Consider the following 22862-nt stretch of genomic DNA (forward strand, 5'->3'; position numbering starts at 1 on the left):
CCTCTCACCTAGCAACATATACATTTTCATCATTGCTTCGGGGAGTAATCTGAGACCATATTACACCTTTATCTTGTAGCTAACTCATTCCCTTCTTTCCAGGAAAAAATAAAATAAAATGGCATCTACCACCATTGCTAATGATACCTTTCTTCCCAAACTGTCAAGAATACAACACTGTACGCATCTTTGATGTTTTCCTCAGACCTTGATACATAATCTGTCATCAAGTCTTAGAAATACCTTTATTCCACTCTAGCTACATTTAGTTCTGGGTCCCATATCCCCTCTGTAGTAGCTTCTCAGCTACGTATTCTACTTCAGTCCACTCTCCCAATGTAGTCCATTCCAAATAAAGGTGTCCTGAAACAGTTTCTCATACTTTCATAGCAGCATTGTCCTTTCAAAAGGATCTCTAATGATTTGCTATTGTTTCGCCTTCAACTTAGGTTTGTCCTTTAATTGGAGTATCTTGCTTCCTCCAGCATCCTTAGATCTTAAAATGGTGTTGGGGGCAGAGGAATGAGTAGATATTTGAGCTAATCCTGCTTTCACACAATGTCATCTCGTAGTTTGTCTTTAAATTGGGGCATCTTTTATTCAATAAGGTTTATGATAAGCTGATGAGCTAATTCTGTTTTTCAGAATATTATGAAGCTAATAGTCACAAGTGACTGAACAAATAGGACTGTTTAGGGTTCTTCAAATGCTCAAAAGCAAAGCTTTTTTCATCCTAGTCTTATTCTTTCAAACATTTTTTTACATTGTAGAAGATATAAAACCTATGCATATTTAAGTAAGAACTTTAAGCCTAATACCTTTCAGAGTCCATATGTTTAAAGACTCTGGTTTTTCAATTTCCTTTTATTAAAATGGAAAAATTCCCAGTAAGTAAATGAAAATCAATATTATCTCAGTAAATTCTGTTACCTAAACAGATTAAAGAATTTTAATTAGAGTTGTTAATATGGTTATATGTAAAACACGTATGTGCATTTTTATAGATTATGAATGTATTTAATATAAAGTGCTTACCACAGCCTAGGCATTGTTCCATGTGCTTACCAAAGATTACCTCATTCCAAACTCAGAATAACCCTATAGTCTCACTATCCTCTTCATTTCATCTGTGACAAAAGTGAGGCTGAGAAAGGTTAAATATCCAAGGTCACATACCTAAAAACAACCACTAAAGTCACCACTGACAAACATCTGGTAGACTTACACCAGGTATAACAATTATAGTCTTTTTTTTTTTTTTAAAGATTTTATTTATTTGACAGAGAGAGACACAGTGAGAGATGGAACACAAGCAGGGGGAGTGGGAGAGGAAGAAGCAGACTCCCCGCTGAGCAGGGGGCCCGATGCGAGGCTCGATCCCAGGACCCTGGGATCATGACCTGAGCCGAAGGCAGATGCCCAACAACTGAGCCACCCAGGCGCCCCTATAGTCCTTTTTGAATCTTGTTTTCATATCCTTCTTATACAATCATGTATTGTCTGTCTTGACATGTATAGTGAGTATCTTATTACTAAGAATTTGGTATTGACAAAAAACATTCAAAATGAATCCACCTAAAACCTAGGCCAAATTTTCATAGTAAAAAGTTGTAAGTTTCATTGAGAATTTAACTTAAAAAGTAAAACTGATTTTATCTTATACTCAATATAAGAGTTTAAAACTTTAACTCTGAATTCTTCTTTAGAAGAATAATCAATCAAATGATGAATTGGGGATGAAGTATACTTTTCTAAAAAGAAAAAAACTACGAGAGCATAATACAACTTTTCTTCAATGACCACTTGATCTAACAGCAGAATCACAAAGGTTTGATTCTGCAAAAAATATTCAAGCTCTTCAACAATTTTTCCCAAGGCCTTTCCCAACCCATTCAAATTATTCTTTTGAAAGATGTGTCTGTCAAAATCCTTGCTAATTTTCTTTTCCATTAGTACACTGGTCTAACTCTACCCGATCTTTACTTCTTAAGGATTCATAATTCCAACTTGGAAAGGATCTGCACTTGCACATCATCAGATCGCTATCTACAAGTTGGCACCTGCAAACATAATCCTGCAATAGAGACAGATGCTACTGTTAAACAGAGTAGGAGTTTTGACTGGGGATTAATTTTATAAGAGGTCAGTCCATCAGAGAGTATTTAGATATATTCTTTTAAACCAAACTCCAAACTCCCATAGGGATTCGGAAAATGAATGTGTAGAATTCGAGGATCCCTTATTTTCACTTTAAATGACTCACTTTCGTTGAGAGGCAGTAACGAGCATATCTGTGAGTTTTAGAACTTCTGTATGTAAACATGAAAAGTTTTGTAGAGAACTCTTACGTGATATGACATGGTCCATGTACTGAGGTAAATAAGGGGCCCAGGCATCGATGGCTTCTTTTCGCCCTGCCTGCTCAATTCTTCGCAGTTCAGCTAGAAGCAGGGCCTGGGCGGCTTCTCGGACCTGAGAAGGAAACGGAGCCAAATGAAAAAACAGGAAGCAGGTCAGTTGGTGAGGTGTTTAAAAACTAGAAAGTTCATCATGAAATAAAGCTAGAAATATACAAGCCACATTTATTTACAAGAGAAAAACCACAAACCAAATAATTAAGTACTGAATAAATTGGATGTGAGCAAAATCAAAGACAATTTAATGAATGATCTCACTGAAAAATATTTTAACACTAATAGAATTATATTTGTACATTTATGCAACGCTGGGTTTAAAACTTCATTCTCCAAAGCTTTTTAAAAATGTAATATTCTTGCGCTTTAATTTTCACTTTAAAATTTCCATATAATTGTTAGTGTTAAAAGTCACCGTTAGAACTGTTAAACTTGTCTTCTCTTTTAGCCTGAAGAAATTTAACCTTATCTAGTGAATTTCTTTATATACTAAGTAGGTATTGTTTGCACAAATATATGTGTAAATCCGCACAATTCCTGTATACCTAAGACACGTTTAAACAATTTTCTTCAACAAATGGCAAAATATATTCCTGTGTAATGGCATTAATTCTATAGAAGGAAACTAGTTTTCAAAGTTACATCATTTCAGTTTGTCCTTCAATGCGGCACACATTTATTTTGCAGTTTTAGTTGAGTTTTATTTGGGCAAATTACCACAAGCATGGGGTTAAAGAAGCTATTCAATTGTCAAGTGGTGTATCAATTTATTAACTCTTTATCACTGAAAAGGTAACTCAGCAATGTCTGATAAGAGTTTGAATAAAAATTGTTTTTAATTATAACTTTTGAAGTGAATTCAAATACTACTCAATGCAAAACCATGAAAATTTTAGTATGCTACGATTCCACTTAGAATTGAGGGAAGGGAAACCAGATGGGGGAAATATTTATATTTGATAAATTTAAAATCTTAAATGATACAAACTTGCTATAGCTAGATAGATCAAATGCCATAATAAAGGAAATCTCTATCTATAAAACATTTCCAAGTCCCTGGTGATATTATATTCCAAGCGACGTCTAATACAGCATAAGTCCATTAACACAAAATAATAGCTACCATTTATTGAGCTCCTACCCTGTGTCAGGCTCTGTACTGTTTTACTTGCATTATCTGATTTGATCCTGACAGCAATCCCATGAGGAATACAGTATTATCCCCACTTTACAAATGAGCTTCAAACAGGTTAAGTAAATTGCCCAGGGTCACAAAGTTAATAATTGGCAGAATTGATATTTAAACCCGGGTCTCTTCGAATTCCAAAGACTTTCTTTTATTATAACACAGTATCTTCCATTGGACAAGGGCTATTCACTTAGAATTTGACTGATGTGATTATACCTCAGTGTGTGATTTTGGCGGGAGGTGGGTGTATGTATGTGAGCATGCATGTATGTTAAGCTATACAGAATAATCTCTATAGAAACCAACACTCAAAGAAACAGTTCCATAAAGTATATGAAACTTTTGGTCAAATATTCACTGGATTAAAAAGTAAACACACAAGCTGGAACATTACTGTTCAGTATATAAACTGAAAAAAGTCATGAATCCATATTTTCTATCACATAATAAACAGGTGAAAAGAAATTAGATAAATATTAACCATTTCATTTCAAATTTACACTTGTCTACTGCTTTCATGTTTTTGTTTTCTATCCATAGCACATCAATGTTACCTCCAAGCATCGGTCTTGCCATCTCCGAGCCAGCATCTCTAGGAGTGGAGGCCTAAATTTATCCAGTCCCAGCAGGTCTGGTAGCATCACACAATGCATAGCAGCCAACTGACTCCATCCTGTTAAAATGTAACATATTACAAATACTTTAGCACTTTGGCATTGCCTAATTCAAAGATGTTTCTTTAAATATTACACCAAAAATTAAAAAGGGCAAATGTGCTAAATTATGTAATAAATGATTTCAATTTACTAGATATTTTATACAAATAATTATATCAAATGTAGTTTATCTCTAAATCATGTAGTTGATACTTATAAGAATTCTCAAAGTCTTAAATAAAAATAAACTTCCACATAAAGTATGTATAAATTCTACAAGGAAAACATATTTCTAAACAGCCCCTCTAAAAGAAAACATACTCAGGATTGAGAAAACATAGAAATAAACATGTACTAGGAGTTGCAGACTTGATACCACTTTCAGTTAAAAGGGCATTCACACAGATATCCAAAGATAGATTCATGTCTCTGAAGGCCTGGCCATCTGTGTATGACCATCTTTGTCGGTCAAGAGAGATTTCTTCCCTTGTCTGTCACAGGGCCTTTAATTAATACTTATTGATCTCTTATCTTACAAAATGAATCAGATATTTAATCACAATCATAACTGAGTACGTAATATAACATCAATTTTGAGAGGAAAAATGAATTCAGACATTTCATAAAATAAAAACCCGATAATCCAAAACTGACAACATCTTAAGTATCATTAACTTTAATCTATGGGAATAAAAGTTATTTTTTCCAAAATTCTAGTCCATAATATGAAACTTGATTGTATGAAGAAAACAAACAATTCAAGCCACTGCAATATCTAAAAGTAACAATATCCAGACATTCTCAAGTAAGCATTTCAACCCTGTTTTAAAGGTGTCTGAAAAATATATAGACAATAAATGCCTCAGTCTTCCCAAATCATGTATGAAGCCACTATTAATCCACAATAATTACCATTACCCTCTGAGGATAACACTTAAAGACAAATAATCAAGAATTAATGCAAAAAAACAACTATCTACTACCATATACAAGGTGAATTGTCTGTGATCACCGAATTTTAACAAATCAATGTTTTGAAATACTCTAAACTGCAGTTTTCTAAAACAAGAACCCTATCATAAAATTCAAAATAATTACTGGGATTACTTAAAAAAAAGAGAGAGAATAAGTGAGTAACAGATAAGCCACCTATCTAAAGATTCATCCTTTCGTAAGGAAATTCTCATTAACTGAGAATATATAATTAAATAATTAAGGTGATGAGCACACACATTTTAGATTCCAATTTATTTTCAATAGAGGATATATATACATATATAGAGGATATATATATATATATATACATACTTATACACACACAAATATATATGTAAATATAAATTACAACCTAACAATTTCTTGAAGTGCTTCAATGTCTCATAAAAGTATGAAGTGTATTTATGAGCTGAATTTTAATAGGATAGTGATTCTCACCAGGTCCGAAGTCAAGAGCTTTTTTTTTTGAAATAACAAATTACTATCTTTCACAATAGCTTAACAAATTCAACCGTAATTATTTTTGCTAAAATCCAGTCTTAGCATACTAACCTTAGTATATGTCTATGACAGGTGAGCCAAACAAAAAATGAGTTATACTTTTGTGCTCCCATGTTTTCTTTCCAAATGAGTGGTACTTTGAACATGGGCTCTGTACTTTACAGATACTGTACCATTCTTTCCATTTGAATGGACTGGTAATAATGCTTTTTAGTGAAGAGTCAGAATCAATCTGGATTACATTTGAGATTTTGTAAATTTCCTCCTTTTTATATTATACATACTGGTGAAGACAGAGCCCACAATGAAGACCGTGAATATCACTCAGAGCTCACAAGTTCCGTTAGGCTTCCAGGCAGTATAAATAATCTTATAATGGCTCTTGGGGGAAAAAAGGTTTGTGGATTCCATTCACATTTTCAGAGTTCCAAAAATACTTTCAACTAGTGTAACTCCATAGGGATAATATGATAGCCTAACTACATCTTAAAAATTGAAATTATGGATTTTTGCCTCATCCAGAAACAGAAATAGTAAGGAGGATAAACAGGTGAATTCCTCTCAGTTTATAATCATTGGTGCTAATCAACATTCTGAAGACTTCTCAAATGATAATGTAAACAGACCCCCTCACATTTCCCTCTAACCTCAGAGTAATGATACATGCAAAATAGATTCATTAGTTCTAACACCAGAGATCACATGGCAAACATCATTATGAAAACCAATCCACCTTTTAATACCTACTTCACATCAAAGATTAGCATCTTTGCGCTTCTTTAATGGCATTCTAGATTACAAGAAACACAGTTTACACCAGCCAGGAGTAGCATTACATTTTCATAACTGGCCCTTATCATTGACATTAGCAAATAAAGTTAAAACATGGAAAATTTAGGATCTCATATATAACAAAGCAGATAAATGTATAAACTGGATAAAAAGAACATGTCATATCAGAGTAAAGCACAGACTGAAAGGGAGTTGTTAGAAAGTTGAGAGAGAATACCTTCATTTACTAAGAAACAGGTATGTAAAGCAGGAGTAGAAGCAGGGTCAGAGCCAGAGTGGTCAGCATCAGACCGAGCGGAAATAACAGGAGCAGGAACTTGCAGAGAAAACAGAAGAAATAAAGAGGAGAGAATTGAGGTACAACGGCTTCTGAAAAAAAGCTCAGTATTAGTGAAGAATGAAAAACAAAGTTGGCAAAATATAGTAAATGGAGAACTGAAAAATGATGTTTTCATCAGGAGGGCATGATCGTTGAGGATTACGGCAGGGAAATGATATATTTTATTGAATAGCAATCACAGTGTAGTTCAAATTCCTCTTAAAACCAAAATCTATTGAATACTCTAATTTATCGATGTACTACTTAATACAAAAACAGTTCTAAAACAAGTAAAGCTACAAGGAAAAAATGACAGACATATTAAGAATTAGCAAAAATGTAATTCAATATTTAAAATGTATCACATACTGAAAAGTTTAAGTTGATCTTCATATTGCCAATTATATTTTTCTAATAATTTATTTCCTAACCTTATGTGTAAATTTTTTATTATCTCAAATCAACATCCACTGAGATCACTTCAATTTTCCACACTCATTTTATAAAAATACAATTTAAAATCTGCCAACTTATGAAGAATATATTTACCAAACAACTTTTGTGAGAAGAACCCTAACATAGCTTCATTTTTAATTTAAAAAATATTTTTATGATACCCATATTTTATATTATAAAAGTAATTATTGTGAATGTTCTAATCCTCATAAAATACATGCAACAACCCCACCCTACCCCCAAAAAAGTTATGTTACCAGGAAAATGTTTCAGCTTAAATTATCATATGAAAAGGCAAAAAGACCGTATGGCACACACATTCTACAACAGGAGGTCAATGTTAAGATTTAGAGGTCACCATGTGACACTTCCTTCCTATGGAGAAATTACCATATGTCATGCACAAGCATCTTCAAATTAATCCCTCTCCTTTCTTCTGTCATTGAACAGCAATAGGTTTGGGCTCCTGAACAGATTAAGCATTGTCCATTGAATGATATGTTTGTTTTTCATGCAGTGAAGTTCCTTTGTAACTACAGGACAGCTGCATGAAAACAACTTTTCATCATTTCCACACGAATGCATCATAATGTCAATCAGGCACGTGTGAGGTAGTAACCAGTAGAACTAAAAGTACATGAACAGTAATAAAAAACAGAAAATCCAATTCCATACACCCTAAGAAGCACATCTTGTAACCATAAAAGTCTCATCTGGGAAATTATAATTGCTTTTATTATCACAGACCTGTTTTTTATTCCTTATGAAATTATAATAATTTTATAATGTTATGTTTATGAACAAAACAGAGCTTTTCTTAACTGCACATTTCCTAAGATATAAGAATTCTACTGTAATCTTGCAAAGAAATCTCAAATATTTTTATGTTCCACTGAATAAATTTTTCATTTAAAAAATTTTTAATTACAAATTAATGGCCTATCAAATATTTACTTCCTCATGCAAGAAGTTGGCGAGCCTGGATGGCAGAGAGTGAATTTTCAGATTTTAGCTTTCATGCCACCAAAATTGTTCACAAAGTTCCTCTAGTGGTTTCCAACAACTGAGACACTTCTATGATTTCACTTTAAAAAAAAAAAAAAGGAGAAATTATTATTATCATCCCTGAAAAGGCTGTGGTATCTGATTTTACTCTTAAGTGAGAGGACAGTAGAGCGAGAGGTGAGGAAATTAAATACAAATGAGTAAAAGTTCAGGACTGAGTGATCATTACCCTAGCCAGGTCAAGTAAGTAGTGGGATTAAACTCCATCTCTGTAAGTCACAAACATAAAGGAAACTAGAAATGCTACTGAGAAAAGTGCTAGAATAAGCATAATAGGTCTTAACAGAATAATGTTTAATATATGTAAGTTTATTTTAATGAGAGAAATAACAGACTCTTTTTTGGAGTTCTGTTTAAATGACAGTATATAAAGAAAAAGCCATTTACATTTTCCTTTAATAAATTCTGTGAGCACACACAAAAAATCAAGAATACTGTAAGAGAGATCAAGGAATCAGATTTACTATGCTTTAAAAATCTTGGCATCACCACCAAAAAATACTTCATTCAGACTACCTCACAGCTGAGACTGCAGAACCTAGAACTACTTTTTATAATTAATTGAGAATATTCAAATTAACTCTGCTTGAGCTTTTAAAACTGTCCACAGGTAGAAAAATCAGCAAAAGAAATTTTAAAAAGTACCACCCCCAAAACAAAAAGCTCGAGGTTTAATGACTATAATAAATCTGAAAGAAGTCATATGTAGCACTGGATATTGACAATTTACAGCATAGAGCATAAGCAAGCATTTGGTTTCTTAAAACAAAAAAGCGATGTCAATTATCAATTGGCTTCTCTTATTAAGGGTTAGTAAAACCTAAGGGTAAAAGTCTCAGCAGAGCTTCAAGTGATGACAAAGGTGGTGCAAGTTCTATTGTTCTACGTAGGAAACTTATTAAATTTTGCAGCTAAGAGCCTCTTCAACTACTCACTATCACATGAAAAGACAGGCAAAGATAAACGAACTGTGTGACAACATACACACCCACACATATGCTCTGGCCTCCCGTTAAATAGCATCTACATAGCACTCAATGTTACAACACACTTGGTTTTTGGTTTTTGAATAGGTCTCTTCCAGTCTTCATTTGAAATCTGACTCTGAACTCCATTGTTCCCTACTGTCATTGTGACTTGATAAATATATAAAGGACAGAAAGTGAACATACTTTAGGTAGCAAGTTGTTGTTCTAAACCTCATTAGCCTCCTGGTACATAAACACAAATAGCCCTTTCAATACATTTTTCAATAAAGAAAATCTAGAAAGTTTTCTGTAAAACCAAATGCAATCCATAAAGAAGTTTTTCCAAAGCTTAACGCTAATAAATAAATAAAATTATTTAATAATGAATCACTTTATCTAAAGTGTTACAGGATAATCACAAAGCTTCGAGACGGGAGGACAGAGAAGGAGGCATTCCACACTAGGTCTGCCATTCAATTTAGAGATCTCAGAGCAACATCCGTCTTTTTATAAATTTCCTTTATGTCTATACATTCATGTCTTAGGGAGCTGAGCATTCTCATCATCTTTTAAGTCAACATGTAGCATTAGGATAAATCATTAATCAAACATTCTAAGGAAAAAGGATACCCTTAAAATGCTATGAAGGAAGAGCACAAAAAGTCTAAGGGCAATAGGGAAGCACAAGGTTCCAGAAAATAGAAAGGATAAGAACGTACCATAAAGCAGAATGAATTAACAGCTCAAGATAGTGTTCTGACAGACATACATCAAGGCAAAATACAAAAGTGCTAATAATGTTTGAAAAATACAGTGACTCTACTTAACCTCCAGATCACCATTGGATTTCATCAGAATTGGAATAAGTTGAGATGTAATGATAATTTTACCTTGGCCTATAACTCCAGCCAGAGTCCAAAAAATAAAAATTAAAAAAATTTTAAAAATCCGCTTCTGTAAAAAGTCTCCTTCATTACTAACATCTAAAATAAATAAGTGAAGCGAGCTAAGACCAAGCACCATGGAGGGAGAGTTTATTACAGTGAAAGATAAAGTGATAACATGAACACTAACTTGAATTAGACATATGGAGGCTATTCAAATTTTCTATTTCATTTAATTAACAATAAGCACCTACTATGTGCCAGATGTTGGGCTAAGCATATAAAAAGTCATAAAGATTAGACAAAGATGCTGCTCTCAGTTACTGAGAGTCTGGCAGGAAAAGCAAATAACTAATTAAAATATTATCATCAACTGCACTCTCCTCGGGATCTCCTCCACTAGACATAAGTTCCATGAAGGCAGAGATTTGTTTTGTCAGCGTTAAAGACTTAGCACCTAGTTACTGACACATTGGCACTAGAAGCATAAAGAGAAGGTATCTATAGATTCATTCATCCAAATATTTACTGAGTGCCTTCTATGTTTCAGCTACTGTCCCAAGAACTTGTGTGAAATCGGTGAATAAAAAAGAACAAACAGAACAAATGTCTGCCCTTTGAGCTTCCAAAGACCAAAGTCATTAAGCCAATTTTTAAAATAAAAGGCATATAAGTTCAAACACAAAATTTTAAGGAGTCCTGAGGTCCATACATTGACCTGATATATGTACTCCATATTTCTTGCTATGGACCCTGGAAAAGGATGGTGAGAAACTATTGATTAATTTATATAAATGATTCCTGAAATAATTTAACAATGACTACCTCCTACTTCTAAATTTAGACAACCTAAATTAAATCCATTTCTGAAAAATAAAATAGCAGATACTGTAACATAATCTTATATATTTAAATTGCTTAGACTGGCTTCCACAACTACCACTGAGTAAAGATGCAACTACTAACATAGAAATAGGGTCACAATCAAGATAGGCACTAGAGACACAGACCAAGACTTATGCCATAACATTATTGAACTGATCAAGAGAAGTACAGTATGTCAGAATGTAGATAAGCCTACAGCTATGGGCAGATTTAGGGCTGTATAACTATGAACAAAAATTTAGTTTGACATTTCTGATCCCTTTCTCAAGTGAGATGTTTTATAAAGTACACAATCGAGTATCTAATAAATAAAAACTGTCTCTATCAAAAAGTATGACTGTCAGTAAATGTTAATGATTGGCAAAGACTGAATTAACAAGCCCACTGCTAGAAAAAATAAAGCTCTTGTGAAGAAATTATTTTCCAATGAAATATCCTGATAATATTTATGAGAAATTATGTTAGCTGAACTATCTATATCATCTTTATTCTTAGACCCAAATGTCTATGAAAGGTCCAATCCCCAGCTAAAGTCTTTACTCCATATAGATTATTTTGCAGCTGAACAAGTATTAGCCAACATATAAGTGACAGTTTATCGAAAAGGAGCATATTCATGTTTACAATCCAGCTGGAAAAATGGATTGTGAGTCAATGTGCACTGTAGTGGGAGTCAGGAAAAGAAAACATAAGGAAAAAGGAAAATGTTAAAAGAAAACCGAGCTAAGAGAAGCAGAGCAGAAAGACAAAAAGATAATACCCTAACTGCTCAAATGTAGTCAGAGAACTCAGAGCTTCTGTCCGTTCTCTTACCACTTCTTACCCTAAACTAGTTGTTTATGTTCATGAGTTATCTACTAGATATATATAAACTACTCAAGAGAGTATACATCAGACTAATCTTCCTAATGACCCAAATAGAGTTGCCTGGAGAAAAAAAGGGCTTAATAAATATTTGTTAAAGAGATAATTACTCCATATTTTCATTGTTCAAATAGAAAGTGGGTTTCATGATGTCATCCTGAAGTATCTTACCACGTAACTCGCACTATAGATGGCTAACCTTTATTTACTTTAAAAGATAAGCATCTGTGCTGTTTCAAATCGAAATTCCTAACTCTACTGCCTTAAATAAATGCTTTGGAAAAAGACTCAATTCTCGGCCCCCCCCCCCCCCGCCGCCCCGCCCAACTGCTCGCAAAACGTGATGCGTTATGAAAGGAGCAACGTTAAAGCATTTGAACTGTAACGTCCTCAGACCTGACCAGGTGAGTAAATTCAATACCATAACAGTGGTGGAGTACACAATGCATCACAACAATGTCACAAATTAAACGGATGGCTTGTATCTGCTAGGATTACAGAGGGAGAAAGATGTAATCCAAGAAGAAACATTTACTACAAAGAATGATAACGAAGATGGTAATGATGAGAACAAATATCATCTCTAACAGGAACTGATCTTAAATGAGGCTCTGAACTAACTAAATGGAGGAGAGTATGCCCTGCCACTGATTTGTACTGTATAAGCTGGAAGATATTTTCAGTGGATTTATGACATAAATATATGTTATTACAGAAGAAGCACAGAGTTAAAAGGTGCTGTTGTATCCTAATCATACCACTATAACTAACCATATTTTTAAAAAAGTCTCTTACCTCTGTAAGCCTATTTCCATTTCTCTCTGAAGTAATGGCTCTAAAAATATTGAACTCTATACAACATAATTTTTACTTTATGAAGTAATAGCATATTTAGAACATTTTAGGAGTAAAGGGAGAGGAACTGCCACTTCTGGCCAAGATGTAATAACATGAAACAGATTTATAATCACATCTAAAACAACCCCCGCCCCCCAAATACATAAAACAATGGTTTCAAGACACTGGACATCAAGTGATGATGAACGGAGAGTCAGGAGTTGGAGATAAACAGCACTATGATTGCCCCAGCTTATTGCCTTGTAGGAGTTTCTAGACCAAGATACAGGAATGGGGATTGAGGAAGAGCCCCACAGATTCCCTGAGTTGAAGAGACAGAGCTGAGAGTCTCAGGAAGCCAGAGCAGCTAGAATCCATAGGACAGAGAGAAGAGAACTTCAAAGATCAGGTTCTTCAGACGTCCCCCTCGAATATTCAGAGCACTGATCAGTTCTTGTGTGTGAAGAAACTATAAGGCCAAAGACCATGGTGCTCCCACCATCCAGACTGGAAAATTAATAATGCATGGGGGTACTGGACAGAGTACTCAGGAAGCTTTTGCCTCAATAATGGGAATTAGCTTTAGACACAGCATAATTCCAAACCCACCTAACAAATCAAAAGCAGGACCAGAAAAAGATCAAACTGTTTCCAAGCAACTTAACTGCATCCAGAATATAGCTTACAAAAGAAAAAAAAAAAAAAAAAGATTTATAACAATATAAAAATCTTCAGTACCCCACCAGGTAAAATTAAAATATCTGCCATTTAACAATGATTACCAGGCATACAAGGAAGCAGAAAAGCACAGTCCATACTAAGGGGGAAAAATCAATTAAAAATCAACCCAAACTGACAGAGATGTCAAAATTATCAAATAAGGGTATTAAAACAGTTATTATAACTAATATATTGAAAAAAGTTATATAGAGACAATGAGTATATAAAAAAGATAACAAATCAAAATTGTGGACATGCAAATCATATGTCTGAGATGAAAATGTCTGAGATGAAAAATACACTGGTTGGGCTTAATACCAGGTTGGATATTGCCAAGAAAAGATGAATGAACTTGAAGACATTGCAAAAGAAACTACCTAATGAAAACACAGAGAGGAAAAAAAATCCAAAAATAAAGCATCAGTGATCTATGAAACAATTTCAAGTGGCCTAATGTACATGTAATTTTCAGTCCACTAAAGAGAGAAGAGAGGAGAGAATAGAAAGAATATTTGGAGAAATAATAGTTGGAAAATGTTTTAAATTAATGAAAACTATAAAAATAAGCTCAATAAGCCTCAACCGCAAGAAACATAAAGAAAACTACACCAAGGTACTTCATAAGCAAATGGCTCAAAACCAGTGACAAAGAGAAAAATCTTTAAAACAGCAAGAGTAATAAAGTAAAAAAAATTTTTAAATGTTATACAGGAAAATACAGATGACATCAGATTTCTTGTTAAAAAAAGCAAATGTTCGGGCTCCCTGATCCGTGGGAAGCCTGCTTCTCCCTCTCCCACTCCCCACTGCTTGTGTTCCTGCTCTTGCTCTCTCTGTCAAATAAATAAATAAATCTTAAAAACAAAAGCAAACGAGGGGGCAGTTGGGTGGCTCAGTCAGTTGAGCATCTGACTCTTGATTTCAGCTCAGGTTGTGATCTTCGGGTCCTGGGGTGGAGCCCTGCTTCACTATGAGAGACTATGGACTCTGAGAAAGAAACTGAGGGGAGCGGGGTGGGGGGATGGGTTAGCCTGGTGATGGGTATTAAAGAGGGCACATATTGAATGGAGCACTGGGTGTTATACGCAAACAATGAATCATGGAACACTACATCAAAAACTAATGATGTAATGTATGGTGATTAACATAACATAATAATTAAAAAAAAAAAGAAACACAGTTTAAATGTAAAGACCCAAAATGGGTGAAAAGTAGAAGGACAGGAAAATACATACTATGCTAATAACAGTAACCAAATATACTGAACTGGCTATATTATTATAAACAAAGTAGATTTTCAAAGCAAAAGATATTATCAAGGATAAAGAGGTCATTTCATAATGACAAAAGTAAAAAAAAATCAGTAAGCAAAGGTTTATGTACCTAGTAAGAGAGTTTTATAACACATGAAGCAAAAACTAATAGAAATACAAGGAGGAATAATCAAACCCACAATCATTGCCAGACTACTCAAGAGAAAAAGAGAAAAATCATAAACTATGAATAACAGAAATGAGAGAGGGGATACCATTTTCAATATCTACAGATGGATATTAAAAGAAAAATTAGAGAATATTAAACTTTTTTCCAATAACTTTGACACAAAATATCAAAGTTCACCCAAGATGTAATAATAATAATAAAACATCTAAATAACCCTATATCTATTAAAGCATTTAAATTTGTAGTTAAAACCTTTCCCATAAAGAAAACTCCAGGCCCACATACTTTCACTAGTAAATTTAGATCAAACAAATGAAGAGTAATATCAATTCTACACAAACCCTTCCAGAAAATACAAAAAAAAAAAAAAAAAAAAAGGGCAGGGGGGCGGGGGGAGGATAACATCCTAACTCCTGTGAGACCAGCATTATCCTGTTACCAAAACTGAACAAAGAACATTATCAGAAATGAAAACTAGACCAAAATCCCTCATAAACATAACATAAACCCTTAACAAATTTTAGCAAATTATATCCAACAATCTATAAGAAGAATAATTCATCATGACAAAGTGTGGTCTACCCTAGGATCTCAAGGTTGTTTTAAAATTCAAAAGTTCAGGCGCCTGGGTGGCTCAGTCGGTTAAGTGGCTGCCTTCGGCTCGGGTCATGGTCCCAGGGTCCTGGGATCGAGCCCCACATCGGGCTCCCTGCTCAGTGGGGAGCCTGCTTCTCCTTCTGCCTCTGCCGTTCCCCCTGCTTGTGCTCTCTCTTAGCATCTCTCTCTCTGTGTCAAATAAATAAATAAAATCTTTGGAAAAAAAAAATTAAAAAGTTAATGTACGTTGTCTTAATAAAAGAGAAAAATTATTTGCTAATTTCAACAGATGCAGAAAAATCATCTGACAAAAATCTAACACCCATTCATAATTTAAAACATCTCAGCAAACTTGGAATAGAGGGTAACTGCCTTAACAGCCTCCTCATCTAAGAAAAACCTGAAGCTAACATCATACTTAATAAAGACTGGATGCTTTATCCCATGGATTGGGAATGAGGCAAGGATGTCTGCTCTAACTTCTTCAATTCAACATCATTCTCTAACTCCTTACCTGTGCAGTAAGGTAAGAAAAATAAAATTCAATCTGACTGAAAAGAAGCAAAATTGTCTTTATTCACAGAAAACATTATTTTGGGCATATACTCTGAAGGAAGAAGGGCTAAAAATTGGTAAGTAACCATCCATCTTAGAAAGTTAAAAATAAACAGCATAATAACTCCAAAAAATAAAGGAGAAGAGCAGACTTCAGGGAGATAGGAAAAAATATGCACTTAGAAAGGATAAACAAAGGCACAAAAGATTCATTAAAATAACTAATAAGATTGATAAGTTCCTGATGAGACTGATCAAGAAAAAAGAGGGAAGATACAAATGATTAACATCAGGAATAAGAATGGTGGTATCACTACAGATATTAAAGAAATTTAAAAGATAGTATCTTTTCAAATGACAACAAATTTGAAAGAACTAGAAAAATCGCTAAATATGTACTACTTAATAAACTGACATAAGAAACAGAAAATCTGAACTGTCACATGACAATGAAAGAAATTAAACCTAGAATTAAAAAACTTCCCACAGAGAAAACTCTAGATCTAAATCCAGCAAATTCTACTGCACATTTATGGAAGAAAGAATGCCAATCTTACACAAATTCTACCTGAAAACAGAAAAAGAGAAAAGATTCTTTAATCCATTTTTTTGAAACCTGAATAAGGTAACACTTAATAAGAGCATTAGAAGAAAGGAAAACTGGGGCACTTGGGTGGTTCAGTTGGTTAAACGTGTAACTCTTGATCGCAGCTCAGGTCTTGATCTCAGGGTTGTGAGTTCAAGCCCTGCATTGGGCTCCATGCTAGGCATGGAGCCTACTTATTTGAACAAAAAAAAAAAGAGGAAGAGGAAGAAGAGGAAACTTTTTCCCAAATAAAAAACATTAAGCCAAATTCAACAATATATAAGATAATACATCAATCACAACAGAATAAAAGGAAAAATTATATAATCATCTCAATAGATACAGAAAAAGCATGACAAAACCCAACATACAATGATGATAAGCACTTAGCAAAGGAATAATGGAAAGTGAATTTCTTATGAAAAGCACACAGGAAATATAATAATTATGAAAACTTAAAATTTTCCCCTTTGGGAAAACACTGGGCATAGAAAAAGCATCCCATATTACTATCCATATAATCAAAGTAATCCACAAATAAAGTACTACAAATAATGGGTGAGTTTAGCATGACTGCTTGATACAAGGTCAACATACAAAATAATCTGCATTATTGTATTCAATACCAGTTCAAGAGTATTTTAAAAATCCTTACCTAGGAAAAAATCTAAATAAAAAGTATGTAAGACCTCTACGCAGAAAACTATAAAAGAGTTACAATAGCCAAATGAGATCTAAATAAATAAAGGAATATACTGAATACATTGAATATACTGAATGAATGAAACCCACAAAGGTATTAATTCTTCCCAAACTCATTCATAAATTCAATAAAATTGTAATTGAAATCACAACAGGTTTTTATAACAATTGAGAAACTGGCTCTAAACTGACAATTGAGATATTCAAAGAAACAAGAATAGCCATGACATTCTTTAAGAATAAGGTGGGAAGACTCTTATCTGCTGAATACCAAGTCCTACTACAAAGCTACAGTAATTAAGGCACAAGAACACACAAGCAAATCAATGGGCTCAAACTGCCCCAGAAACAGATCATACAGAAGAACATTTTATTTATGACAAGGATGGCACTGCAAAGCAGTGGGGAATGAATCATCTCTTCAATAAATCATGCTGGACCGATCTGGTATTGTATGTAGGAAAAAAATGAAACAGGACCCCTGCTGCTCATTATATCCAAAAATGAATTCTAGGCAGATTATAGATCTAAATAAAAAGGGTAAAACAATAAAGCTTCTAAAACAGAAGGATATCCTCATGATATCAGGGTAGGGGTATCAGGGTAACTTCTGAAACAGGACATACAAATATTAAGTATAAGTGAAAAAATTGATATATTAGATTCCACTGAAATTGACAGATGCTGAATTTCAAAGACAGGGGTGAAAGGCAAATAAATATTTGCAATACATACAACAAAGGGCTCATATCAAGGACAGTCACAGATCAACCCTTACAATGGATTTTTTTTTTTTTTAGAAAACAACCTAATAGACACACATGAGTTGAACAGGCACTTCACAAAAGAACATATAGAAATGAGCAATAAACATACCAAAAAAGTATTCAACATTGATAGGAATTGGGGTATGTAAATTAAACACATGAGAGACTACACATACATCAAAATGGCTAAAAAAAATGGCTAAAGTGAAAGAGATGGAAAATATTCAGGGTTGGCTAGCATAGCTCACCAATGGTGTATGAGACTTCTTGTTGCTCCATATCCTAGCCAACAGTACTTTTTTTTCACTTTAGCCATTTTGATGGATGTATAGCAGTCACTCACTTAGGAAAACATCCTAATATTATCTGCTAAAGCTAAAGCTAAACATATGCAGAAATTCCACTTTTAGTTATATATACAACAGAAATACTGATAAGGTACATTAAGAATCAAATGCAAGAACATTTGTAGATTTACGAAAAACATTGAAAATAATTCAAATGTATATTGACAGGAAAATACATGAAGACACTGTGGTCTACTCATTCCACAGAATACTACAGAGCAATAAAAATGAACAATGAAAATGAGTAAACTTCAAATGCAGTATCATCGATAAATCTCACAAAAGAAGCCACACACAAAAGAATACATACTCTGTGACTGACAGAATTCATATAAAATTCAAAGCATAGCAAAACTAAACTACAGTGTTTAGGGATTTAAACTTCCATGGTATAACTCTAAAGGAAAGAAAGAAAGTAATTTCCCAGAAGTCAAGACAGTAGTTACCTTTGGAAGGGGGCACATAATGACTGGGAAGGAACATACCAGCAACTTCTGGCATGATGGCAATGTTCGATTTGTCCACGGACGTAGTTACAAGGGAGTTTAGCACGTAAAAGTTACTGAGCTACATATTTCTGTTTTGCATACTTTTTTATACATGTGTTTCACACGTACACAAGTATAAAAAGTTATCCAACCAAAACTTTTCTATAACATACAATTATTTTATAATAGCTTATATTAATTTTAATCAGAGAAAGGGTAACAAAAGGGGTGAGCATGTGGGGTTAGAATGAATGATGGAGCGGGGGTAGAGAATGTGGGAGCTTATCTTCTATAATGAGAAGCAAATAGTGCCTAAAACTGAAATTCAGGCATCTATTTAAACATATTAAAGTAAATACCAAATACTAAGCTAAGAAAGAGAAAAGTACTTGTCCTAGGGAAGGGAAAAATTGTTTAAAAAAAAAAGAAAGAAAAAGAAAAAATCTTTAAAACCTAAACAAACAAACAACAAAACAAAACAAAAAACCTATGGAAAAAAGAAGACCCTAAAGTCACCATTTACAGGCAGAACCTTCATCATCCCATCTCTTGCTCACTTCTTCACTTCTATCACATTCTGAGTGAGTCAGCATTAACTCTCGGCCTGAAAGAAAGCTCTCTCAGCAGAAATGACCCCCCCATCTCCAACTCTGGCTGCATTTGCCACTCTTATAATGAACATAAAAGGTAACAATGGAAGAGAAACTCAACTTTCTCTTCTATCCACTAATGAAAAACAGAGCTGTAGACAATAATGATGTAAATAAAAAGAAAGTTTTTCCACTTGTGGATTACAAAGCATGAACTACTTGCAAACGCAGAAAAGAGTATGAAAATATGATTTTAAACATTTCTAAATGTAGTTAAAAATAGGTATAACTTTTAAACTCAAGATACACAATTAACACACTAGTGTTGTCAAGTTAAGGTGCCCCTAATTCATAAAAATTAGGTCAAAGACAGTACAATAAAATTATGTGAAATAGGCTCATTTATCAGTTTCTAAATAAATCTGATTTATTTTTAACTGACATCTTAATTATACATATTTACATCTGGAATATAACAACTTTTCTCTCTTTTAACAATCTGAGACAAACAAAATGTTATGATTATACATTAGCTATGCCTCCTCAGTTTCTACAGCTGAAATGTCAGGTCAATTACTTAATAAGATTTAATTTTACCTTGTTTAATCTGTCCTTGCACAACATTACTGGAAGTTGGAGGGGAACCCCTTGCCTTAGAAAGGTCTGGGGTGCTTGGTCGAGGTGGCCTTTAAAAAGAAGAAAATATATGTATATATACATCATACTTTCATATTTCCAGAATCACTTAAAATATTAAGCTTTCTAGTCCCAAATGAATTATAAAAGAAACATATACAGAACATTTTCAATTTACCATTCCAAAAAATGTTTTTTTACTATTTTGTACCTATTAACATTTTCCTTTTCAAATGTTAATATATTGAATGATTAGCAAATAGCAAGTAAAAATTTTATATCTACAATTTATGCTTTATACTAATTTAAGAAATATTTCTGAACAGTTTAATGTACTACCACTGATAAATAAATATTGTAATTAGTCCTTCATTCTTCAATATTAGCATGCTGAGATTTCAGCCCTCCCTATATCATTGGTCTCAATGAATTCATGGAACAATACAGTGAGTCTAAAAGAATTCATCCTTAAAATCTGAAAAAGGTAATAAGGCATTAGAAATCTTGGATTCCAGAGGCAGTCTGTTTCATTGTGAATTCTAGTGATACCACTTAACCATCTTGTGTGACCTTGGACACATTACTTAACCTGTGTCTCAGTCTGCTTATCTGTAGTAAAAGGATAATAACAGTGCCTACCTTGGAGGATTAAGAGCATTAATGAAATAGTATCTATAGAGTACTTACAACAGAACCAGACACAAGGTAAGTACTACGTAAGTATTTGATTTTTTAAAATTTCTCAGTATGACCAATTCTCAATAAAGTATAATAAAACCACAGTTTACAAAGTTGTCCTCATGACTTCTGGAAAATAGGTAATAGCAAATCAGGTTAGATATTCCTGAAATATTAAAATAATACTCTCCTACAATTAAAAACTTGTTTTCTCTCTTCCAACTGAAAAATTCTTACTACACTTCTCATAAAATTCTGAAGCTAATTACTGAACACCTATCATTCATTACATATAAGTCATAAAGAAGCATTTCAACCAAATATACCCTTTGAATTAAATGTCAATGCAAACTTTAAGTAGATACAATTCTAAGATTATATTTACTGAAGAGCTAGTCTGTAATTCACTTATTAAAGCTGATGTGAGCTACTCAGTTTAAATAGCTACGTAGTATGTTTGAGTAAAGATTAAACTGTGTAATTTTATCATGCTTTAAATCATGCATGTTGTGTTTTAAAATTTCAAGGGGAAACACTGAGATGACACAAAAATGCTAAGGTGGGCAGAGCCCCCCCCCCCAAGTAATAAAACAGTGAGAAAAATGAAACAGGCTTTATTTATTTATTTATTTTGAAATGTGAGAATAAAATCAAACTATCAAGGTCACACCTGGTAGGAGCCTTCTTCATATGATCACCAATAAAAGTTGCGTTGGTCATACTCATTAATGTATTTGCCAAAGATATGATAGACAGGAGATGCTGTGTGGTGACGGCTCGGGACACTCCGTAAGTTCCCCTTCCAACGCTCTCGGTTGCTGGCAGCTTCCTTCCTACTTCTGCTTTCCCATGCGACAGCTTCCGAGCAGGCTGATTATAACCAGGAAGCATCAGGGACATATGACCTCCTCTCGATAGGAGACCGAAAGATACTGTGCAGTGCGGTTTCAGCATTCCAAGGCGATCAAGACAAACTTCATCCAGAACTTCATTTAAACCCCAGGCATGAAGACATGACATGAACAATTTTGCAGTGTCCATCGTTAAATTATATTCTAATAGGGTCAATGGCTTAGATTTGCTGGCCCGATACTCTGGATCGCTCTCTTCTCTTCTCTGCCTCATCATCTCCTCGTCCTCCTCTTCATCATCCAGGAGATGTTCCTTTATGTTCTCTTTGATAGTTTCTTTCACTTGTTGGAAGAGAACTGCTGCTCGTTTTCCAGTTAGAAAAGAGCCCCCTTTGTCTGAACTGCCAGATGCTTTTTGCAAATTCTCTGGGGAAATAAGCGCAGTATTTGGCCTAGAGGCTTCTTCAGTCAAGAGTTGAATAATCAACGCTTCCACATCAAAGAAAAGCACATGTATGTCGGGGTCTGTTAGGTTTGTCTTTATTGCCTGAACCATCAGGGAGTTATGAGAATATTTAGGCAAATTTCCCTGCAAAAAACATTTTTAAAAAATGGTTATAATATTTAATAAGTGTTTAATTGCATACATTCATGGCTGAGCAACAAATAGAGGAATCTGAATGCATACTAGGCTTTTTAGGTACCCCTACCATTAAAAGTAACACACAAACTTTGCCAATCAACAGCATGTAAAAGATGTGAATTTATATGAGAGTTTTATGCTGAAACAATTATAAAATGGTCAATTAATTTTTTAAAAACTAGAAAAATTTGTTATTGATGGAGTCTTTTTACTTATAGAACAGATTAAAATTTGTTTCAATAACCTCTATGCAAATTCTCTGAGAATGAACTACTGGTTCACCTGAAAGAAGAATCCATTTATCACAGCAACTCCTCCGTTTAAGTTGCTGTACCATCAAATCCCTCCTTTTTCCACTTCACCTTCACTCTCTCCCTATTCACAGATTCTTTTCCCTCAATAGAAAACATGCTCAAGTCTACTTAGATTCTAA

At 33.8% G+C, this 22862-nt stretch overlaps 1 protein-coding gene across 2 annotated transcripts in view; it reads right to left on the minus strand.

Annotated features, from left to right (window-relative positions):
• The window catches only part of WDR7 (WD repeat domain 7), a 359672-nt gene that overhangs the window by 225248 nt on the left and 111562 nt on the right, over nt 1–22862 (minus strand). Inside the window, exons 18-22 of one of the 2 annotated variants that reach the window (XM_045886643.3) lie at nt 21606–22375; nt 20219–20307; nt 6766–6864; nt 4158–4276; nt 2349–2472 (exon numbers count right to left, since the gene is read on the minus strand). In XM_045886643.3, coding sequence (XP_045742599.1) covers nt 2349–2472; nt 4158–4276; nt 6766–6864; nt 20219–20307; nt 21606–22375 — 1201 coding nt within the window. The remainder of the gene's footprint in view (nt 1–2348; nt 2473–4157; nt 4277–6765; nt 6865–20218; nt 20308–21605; nt 22376–22862) is intronic. The other variant, XM_045886644.3, reaches the window with a different exon arrangement.

Source organism: Mirounga angustirostris, unplaced genomic scaffold (assembly GCF_029215605.1).
Source record: "Mirounga angustirostris isolate CCGP_5_RB_7025 unplaced genomic scaffold, mMirAng1.0.hap1 SCAF_14, whole genome shotgun sequence".
Classification (NCBI taxonomy): Eukaryota; Metazoa; Chordata; class Mammalia; order Carnivora; family Phocidae; genus Mirounga; species Mirounga angustirostris.